The sequence below is a fragment of the Pseudochaenichthys georgianus genome, chromosome 21 (assembly GCF_902827115.2).
Source record: "Pseudochaenichthys georgianus chromosome 21, fPseGeo1.2, whole genome shotgun sequence".
In the NCBI taxonomy this organism is placed as follows: Eukaryota; Metazoa; Chordata; class Actinopteri; order Perciformes; family Channichthyidae; genus Pseudochaenichthys; species Pseudochaenichthys georgianus.
Window position 1 is genome coordinate 6,749,405 of NC_047523.1, and position 9,434 is coordinate 6,758,838.

General features: G+C 40.7%; 1 protein-coding gene across 1 annotated transcript in view; it reads left to right on the forward strand.

Moving 5' to 3' along the window:
• Positions 1 to 2,991, forward strand: part of cnot9 (CCR4-NOT transcription complex subunit 9) — an 11,778-nt gene extending 8,787 nt beyond the window's left edge. The window contains exons 7-8 of the mRNA XM_034109879.2: positions 1 to 62; positions 2,627 to 2,991. The exon at positions 1 to 62 is cut by the window's left edge and continues 30 nt beyond it. Of these exons, the coding sequence (XP_033965770.1) occupies positions 1 to 62; positions 2,627 to 2,795 (231 nt within the window). The 3' untranslated portion in view covers positions 2,796 to 2,991. The remainder of the gene's footprint in view (positions 63 to 2,626) is intronic.
• The last annotated feature ends 6,443 nt before the right edge of the window (positions 2,992 to 9,434 follow it).

The window sequence follows — 9,434 nt, forward strand, 5'->3', positions numbered from 1 at the left end:
CCCTCCGCACGCCTGCTGAAGCACGTTGTCCGCTGCTACCTTCGCCTCTCAGACAATCTCAGGTAAAGCAGTGTTTTACAGATGTCCAGTCTGGGGTCACCTGTTTAAACTGTGGCTCTTGATTGCATGGAGATTTGTATAAAGACATGACCAGTTGAGAATAGAACAGAACATGTGACCATCAGTACTTGCCACTAGGAGGAGCCATTACACAAATGTGTGCGCTGACTGTCCGTTTAATGCAGGAGCAGCCTGTGATCAAAACGTAATGTTTGCACACATATTTTTATTAGATAAAGGTAAGGAAATACATGAACTGCTATTATGACAATTACATTTTCTTTGGATTTCTTAAAAATAGAAATCCTTACAAATGCTAAAATAAGTGTAATTTCTTATTTTTTAAATCATATACACATATCATTTTGCTGTTTTTAGTTGCTGGTACTACTAATAAAGCAATTGTATGGTTTTGAACTATACCATTATCTTTATCCAAGACATTTCATAAGATATTTTTACTAGTAGAGGAACACCACTTTCCTGCTAATCACAAATATGTGGGTCCGGCACTGAACCTTGTGGAACCCCATGTGGTCAAATCAGATTTGTCATTTTTGGTTTAACATTTTTGAACAATCCACAGTATGCTACCCCTACGGTTTGTTCTTTATTTCGTATTGGATTTTGCTTTGCTTGCAGCTCTTCTCCACCGTATATGACAGACAGCATGGCATCGACATATTCCTAAAGTATCATAAGTAAAAGTACTTGGAATAGAAGTAAAAGTGAAAATAATCAGTTCAGACAGGAAGGAACTCAAGCATGATTTACCTCAAAGTTATGCTTCAGTACAGTCTTTAAAGGGGAAAGGAAACACCAATTACAGTTATAATATTCCGGTAGTTTATTCATTTTACAATGGATATTGATCGTAATATTTATTGTATATGATATTACTCGCCAAAAGAAAATTAATTATCCGCCGGCCTGGTGGGGAATTCCGGGACCAGGCCGCCGCCATTAGGGGAGTCCCAAATGGTGACGTCACTGGCTGTGTTTTCGCTCCACCAGAAGTCAACACAACGTAGCAGATATGGCAGCGATGGAGGAATTTTGCAATGAGATCGACGTTTTGAACGATGAATTTGACTATTCGTCGGGAGATGACATTGATGTGGAAGCATCTACAGTTACCAGGCATCACATGGCCTATGCTTATGAACCGATTCGGTCGAATAGATTGGCATACGATCCGGAATAAAAAAATTAAAAAAACACAATGCTAACAGTGAGCCTCTGAATTAGCCCCGAGCGAAAATGCTAACCTATTACTGCACCGATAGCTCCCTTATTACTTATCCTAGCCGCACATCCAACACATCGTTTATGATCGCAAGGAGACACAGAATCTAACGGTGCCCACCTCAACACTGGAAGATACAAACTCGCGAGGTTATCCACAAAAACGTACATCAAAACAAGTGGCGCTAGGTACTAACATACGCCAGGCTAACGGCTTACCTTCCTCATTGTCTGGTCTAAACTGGTCTTCAATGGCATTACAACGATAAAAACGATGATGTAGGTAATCCATAGGTTAATATCCAATGGGGCTGTATCCCCTTTGAAATGTTCTGATAATCTATAAGCAATACAACTGCAATTCCGTTATCTGCTGTCCGCTCTGTGCTCCGTGCGCTCTGGGTCCTGCAATACCATCCATCAATAGCAATACTAGCCTTTTTAGGGCTGTTTTCGACAGATGAGCGTGTGTATGCCAGTTTAATTAGTTGAGCTATAGAACACCCCCAATTCTCTATTGTACGTCATAATAGCTACCATTTAGTTTGGACGCGATTGCGTTAATTAATAAGGTCACACTGTGTCAGTAAATACATGTGTGAGCTAGTAATCTGGTAGTGCTTCAATATTTACCTCTCTCTCGGCAGCTGAAGCAACTCGTTTGGTGGCTCGAACTTCACGTTTGTTGACACTATCATTGTCTTGCGCGGCCGACGTGCTGGGACGGTCGGTGTTCCCGACTGCATACGTTGAGAAATCGAATATTGTGGGAACAGATCCTGGCTTCAAATCCAATGTTTTGTATTGAACCAGGCATCCAGACTGGACTTTGAGCAGCTTCTCATCCTTTAGTGGCAGCCTATGGAAATGTACTTCTTCCTTCTTCGTATAAAATCCATTTGTGCAGCCTGGGGCAATACAATAAACTCCTGACGACGACCGTTTTCTTGTAATGTAAACTACTGGTGCATTGCACGCCATGTTGTTTGTTATTGAGCTTTGGCCCAGGAAGCCGTACCCAATCAGTGAAGTCACTGGAAAAGTCCCGGAGCAATGGAAGCGCCCATGGTCATTAGGCACGTATTTCAAAAAGTAAATTTGCGTATCTCGATCGTTTACATTGGAAATAGACTAGATAAATACATTTCCTAATGGTAATATTGTCGCATGGAAAGCAGTTTGAAAAGTGTTTCCATTTCCCTTTAAGGCAATGTGCTTGTGACTTTCCACCACGGCCTCGCTTTGGTGAAGCTGTGTTTTTTTTATGGTAAGCGGTTGCTTACAGAAGTGTACATTATTTTCTGCTGTGTTTGTTCCTCAGAGCCAGAGAGGCCCTGCGTCAGTGTCTGCCCGACCAGCTGAAGGACAGCACCTTCGCCCAGGTTCTGAAGGACGACACCACCACCAAGCGCTGGCTGGCTCAGCTGGTGAAGAACCTGCAGGAGGGCCAGGTTACCGACGCCAGAGGCATCCCACTGGCCCCTCAGTGATGAGGAACAAAGTGTGTGTTTACTGCTTACACAGACTCATCCCTCTCTAGATTTTGTAATTTTTGCCAAAGTGGCTCTCAGACTGTCTGCAAAGGGAAGGACATAATAGAGGAATGTTTGCTTTTGGATAGATCATTTACTCCTTTATTTTCTGCGAGTATGTCACTTCCACACAATAAAAATCTGTTTTTTAAAAGCTTGTCTGATCGCATATTTGTAAGGCCAATACTGATAACTGGCGACTGTGGCTGCGAGGGAGTGCGGTCGTCTTTCAACCAGAAGATTGTGGGTTCGATCCCAGCCCATGCAGTCAACATGTCGATGTATCCTTGGGCAAGATACTTAACCCTGAGTTGCTCCCGATGGCATGGCCAACGGTGTGTGAATGTTAGGTCCGAGAGTAACATACACTGCTCTGTGTGAATGGGTGAACGACATGTAGTATGTAAAGCGCTTTGAGGGGTCTTAAAGACTGGATAGAACGCTATATAAGTACAGTCCATTTACCATTTAACTGATATTTTCTAATAAATTCAATCTAGTAATAATATGTTGATTGTTTATTAGTTTAGTTTATTTTTTGGGGCAAAATCCAAAAGGAAAACATTTCTAAATTAGTTATTTTTATAAACATTGAAGGAATTTTTTTAACCGTACATTTCACAAAAAACTATAATTAACTATAAATAACAACGGAAAAATCCATTAAAATGTTCATTAGAAAACATATGTGCTACATGTACATTAAAATGCATCCTTTATACATTTACTGCTGATATTGCTGTATTATTGCATTATCAACAATAAAAAGTGTTTTGCAAAATATCGGTCAGCTCTTGTTTTTTCCTGGTTAGTTCTGTAACTTTTTGTTACCTTCCTTTTCAAAGTTGGAACTGTTAGTTTTTGAATTTCAAGTCAGACTTTTTAATCTCATTTTGCTAAGCCTCTGTCAGCTGATGTTACTGTAGTAAACGGAAGAAGTATTTCTGTATATTATTTTTAAGGGCTTTACGTATGTTGACTCGGTAATACATAAATTGAGTTGAAGCTGGTGTTGGAAGATATTTCATAAATAAACAGTTTTTCACACATCCTAGGAGGTTCTGTCAATTAACTAATCAATTGAGTGTAAAGAGATTGTCAGGATAATCTTTTTTAGTTGATTGTTACGGTGGCCGACGGGGTGCAAACGCGCCCTAAACATTTCCATTCTTTCACACACACATACGAGTATTGGGCCGAGGGCGACACCGTACTTCCGGTATCCGCCGTTTTACGCGAGGTGCAAGCAGCCGTACACCGCCTAGGTGTTGCTAAGCTTCCTGTATTGAATATCATAGTCTAGTCAACTCTAAAATACCACATATATGCAATGGCATGATAATATTATTGTGACACCTGGGGGGTATACTACGAAGCAGGATTTTCGCTTAGCCGGCTAAATTCAGGGGAAACTCCGGCTTTCCGGTCCTACGAAGCTGGTTCTCTTTTTAGCAGGCTAGATCTCCATGGTAACTTATGCTTAGCGGCTAACCTGGTTCGGACCAGGTTAGGTTGCAGGCTAAGAGGTCAACTCAGTGAAAGCACTGCCTGCTGACCAATCAGAGCTCAGTGTGCGGAGTTTAAAGCGATCAAGTCATATTACAGGAGAAAGGAAATACAGAAAAGCTGCCGTCGCAGGAAAGACGGCCGGCAAAAATCACCGACTGTGTGAACGTGAACATTAATAGAATATCACCTCCATCTTCAGAGCAATCTGACTATTATAACATTAGCGTTAAGAAAGCTTACTTAAATATCGGCCACAACATAAGTAACCGGATCAGAGTACATTAAGTACAGTCCGCGGCATATCACTTCAGAATGTATCACATATCTCCTTATCTGAGTCAGCTGAGCCGTATCTGGCCGTGCAACACTCACAGTGTCACATACTGTATGCAGAAGTATTATTTTAAGCAACACATAAGTTGACGAAACACTCGAGACAAATGTAATTGAAGTCAGATGGTGTTTTAGACGGGGCATATCATAAACCTGTTAATGTACGCATTCAAACACTTTTTCTTTTGCCAGCTGTATTCACCTTGCAGGTGCAGCTCTGTGGCTTTGATCCTGGATAAAGTGTTTAAGTCATGGATGTTTAAAGTTTAACTTCTTCATTTTTGACTAGTATTAAAGTTCACTTTTTATTCAGGAAGTATGACGCTGCGCTGTCAGTACGCTTCTCCATGTTTGTGATTGGTCGAATGCTCCAGATACCACCCCTTTCATGTGAACGCGCACCTAACTAGATAGGACACGGCTGGCTTGAGCGATCCACTTGATAACCAGCGTCGTAGTACCGTTTAGCGAGAGCGCGTATGTTTTGGATTAGGCCAACCGGCTAACTCAAACATATCCAGGTTAGGTTGAACCAGCTTCGTAGTATAGGCCCCTGGTCTTTCCAAAAATTAGACGTAGATGCAGCCAAAATCGACGAAGGCCACTGTAGGTTTTCCATACATATGCATCTGTCTGTAAGGGAAATCCGACAACCCACACAGCTATAGTTTACGCTGATAACGACCTAAAGCACACCTCTTAAAGGTGGGGTAGGTACGTTTCAGAAACCGGCTCGAGATACACTTTTTGTTATATTCCATGGAATGTTCTTAACATCCCGATAGCAATGAATATCTTAAGTGCTTTGACAACAAATCCATAAAAAAATGTCATCTGTAGAAGCCGTAATGCTGTAAAAAGTACAACCAATCCGTTTGGTTTGATTGGATGGCCTACCTGCCTGTCAGCCTTCCATCGGGGCACACACTTATCTCGTGCCCTCATTGGTCATGTGTGCGTTCGTGTGTGTTGGAGGAGGGGCTCTATAAGGAAGTGGCAGATTTTCTCCAGTTGTGTATTTTCAAATTCTAGCGATCTCGAGCCGGTTTCTCAAACTTACCTACCCCACCTTTAAGTCCAGAGATGTAATCCGAAGACATGCAGCGATTTCTTCGGTCGTTAATTCTGAAAAAAAAACTAGTGCGCTCTGCCTGGCTACGTTAGCTAGCTGTTTATATTTGCACTTCCAGGATATTTGCACCTCCAGGAAAATGGCGTATTTATATATATATACGGCACGTGTTGCATTGTGGGTAACTCGTGACGTCACTGTTTGTGAAAGAATTTGGAGAATCCCGCTCCAGTTAAAAAAAAATGCAAATATTAAAACACATATGAGCCAAAACGCATGCAAATTAAGAAACATCAGCACCACAGAAAAAATTAACCAACTTTACAAAACATGCGCAGTGTTTACTAAAAGCGATGCATATACAAAACAGAAATGGGGACACCGAAAAGTGATGTACTAAAACTAACATTTATGGTACGTTTCCAACAACAGTGAAAGTTGGTCAACTTTATAAATCCACCAACGTCGACAAGCGTTTGGGCTGTTATAGTGAGTTTGCAAATGTCGGCCGCCGTAGATTTAAAACGACAAAAAACTAGTGAACTGGTTGTAAAAAACCAAGGTTGCAAGGACAATGTTTCTGTTTCTTGAGGCCAAAGTAGGTATTACAACAACAAACACAAAAAACAAATCACCCGAGAAAATATTTTCTTCCACAAAAAGGACAAAGAAAGATTTAAATGGTTAAAAAAAAACATGCGTCCGGCATCACTAACCCTAACCTTGTTTCTACCTGTAAAGTCTTGGCAAAACATGAGAGAAAAAATTATATTACATGTTAGACACTTTTATCCAAAGCGGCTTACATACTCAATCCCACAGGAGCAATTTGGGGTGAAGTGACTCAGGGACACACACACATGCTGACTGCAGTGGGATTCGAACTTGCTATCCTCTGATTCAAAGATAAGCACATTAATCCACTGCGCCACACGCCTCCCATGCATGTTATACATAGGATTTGGAAAATTGATAACCGGAAAAATGATTCTCACTTTCCTTTCAGGGCGTCTGTTTACGGCACTGCAGGTTAGCAGTATTTTGAAGAGGTGTCATTGTCACTATATGTAAAGTGCTTCAAGAGGATCTTTTTAATTGGTTAATATTGTATGAAGCTCTATAGTGCAGTAAAAGTTATCTTCAGTTCATGTTTTGTCGGACTGATGGGAAATTGTCTCACCTGCTCACTGAGTGCTCACTCTAACTCTAATGAACCTTACTTTCCTTTCACCAGTACATTAGCAGGCCCCATGAGATGAGATGGGCAGCTTCCATCGCTAGAGCCTTCCATTTGTGAGCAGTTCCATTCCCCAGGGAAGATGCTCCTAAGTATCCTAAGTATCAGGTGCTTTTTGGTTTGTTTTCCCTACATGTGGGAAGAGCTACATTGGCTTAAGCCATTATAAGGACCTTTCAAATGAAACAGTGCGTTAGCTGGATAATGGGAAAAGTGATGTTTTCCTTTTTATGTTGCTATTTTGGATTCAGACGTCCACATCCGCACCCACTGAAATTCCAATTGATTTGCATGTTAAAACAGATTTAAACTATAATCAATGCATTTTCAAATGCACGTCAGACAGTAGAGATGTATAGTTTAAAGTGAACACTGTAATAAAAAACCGCATCTAAACAGTTGTCTATCACAGGGGGGAAATAAGTATTCAGATATTTTGCTTAGGTAACAATACCACATTGTAAAATATTCCATTACAAGTACAGGTCCTGCACTCAAAATCATACTCACATCAAAAATATACTTAAAGTACAAAAAGTTAAATGAATAATTATGCAAGTAATTTCATATATGTTTTATTTCTGAATTATAATCTAGGTATGTTAATGTTTTGCTTGTGGTAAATATGGGGATGAATCATAATATGTAAATTGATTTGTATTGTATATTAATGAAAAAAATGCAAAGGCAAGGCAAGTTTATTTATATAGCACTTTTCAACACAAGGCAATTCAAAGTGCTTTACAAAAAATGAAAGACATTAAGAAAATGGCATTTAAAATCAGTCATTAAAAAGAAAAGCTAATAAAATAAACATTAAAAGAAAAATACATGGATAAAAGTTATAGTGCAGTCTAAGATATGAATAGTTCAATTAAAAGCAGCGACAAAAAGAAAAGTCTTCAGCCTGGATTTAAAAGTAGTAAGAGTTGCAGCGGACCTGCAGGTTTCTGGGAGTTGGTTCCAGATATTTGGAGCATAATAACTGAACGCTGCTTTACCATGTTTAGTTCTGACTCTGGGGACAGAAAGCTGACCAGTCCCTGAAGACCTGAGAGATCTGGATGGTTCATAATTTAGCAGGAGGTCAGAAATGTATGTTGGGCCTAAACCATTCAGTGCTTTATAAACCAGCAGCAGTATTTTGAAATCTATTCTTTGACACACAGGAAGCCAGTGTAAAGACTTCAGAACAGGAGTGATGTGATCCACTTTCTTAGTGTTAGTGAGGACTCGAGCAGCGGCGTTCTGAATCAGCTGCAGCTTTCTAATAGATTTTTTAGTGAGACCTGTGAAGACACCATTGCAGTAGTCCAGTCTACTGAAGATAAAAGCATGGACAAGTTTTTCCAAATCCTGCTGTGACATTAGTCTTTTAATCCTAGATATGTTCTTTAGGTGATAGTAGGCTGATTTAGTAACTGTTTTAATGTGACTGTTGAAACTCAGGTCAGAGTCCATGACTACACCTAGATTTCTGGCTTTATCTGTTGTTTTGAACATTGCAGGCTGAAGCTCAGCGCTAACTTTTATACGTTCTGCCTTGGCTCCAAAAACCATTACCTCAGTTTTATCTTTGTTTAATTGGAGAAAGTTCTGACACATCCAGTCATTGATTTGTTCAATGCACTTACTCAGTGTTTGAATTGGAGCATAGTCTCCTGGTGAAATTGTTACGTACATTTGTGTGTCATCCGCATAGCCATGGTAACTTATTTTGTTGGTCTTCATTATCTGAGCCAGTGGTAGCATGTAGACGTTAAAGAGAAGAGGCCCCAAGATGGAGCCTTGAGGTACCCCACATGTCATATTTGTCAACACAGATGTGTATTTACCTATAGAAACAAAGTTGTTTCTGTCCTTTAAGTAGGATTCAAACCAATTTAGAACTGTTTCCGAAAGTCCCACCCAACAAAGTAACTCATTCTGTCAAAAGAAATTCTGAGATGTAAATAGTCAAGTAAAGTACATATACATCAAAAGTACATTACATTCCACCAATGACCAACAAGGTCTCTTTTCTGCAGAATGGCATACTGCCAAGTTGTTCGGTGTAGCCCTTTATCAGCCTCTGCTCAGACGCAATCTTTTGATATCAAATGTTAAGAGTCTTTATCATGCACAACAGAGTATAGCTTATTTCTCATTGTTCTATGACTTGGCTTCTTTCCCTGACACAGCAGACCTTTTTCCCAGGATTGTGTGAGCCGTTATCAGAGCTGATACAGAGTCCCTCAGCGGAGCGTCAACTATCAGCCGGAGGATGAGGGAGAAAGACAGACAGAGTGAGGAGGAGCAGACAGGGGGGAGTGACCCTTTACCAGATGCAGAGAGGGGTCTGCGGATGGCGGAATGAGGGAGTGGCAGGGAAGGAAGGAAGGCTTGGGGGGGGGGGAGCAGAGCGTACCAGTGTGCGGCAGCAGCGACTAGGGAATCAGGTTTCCTG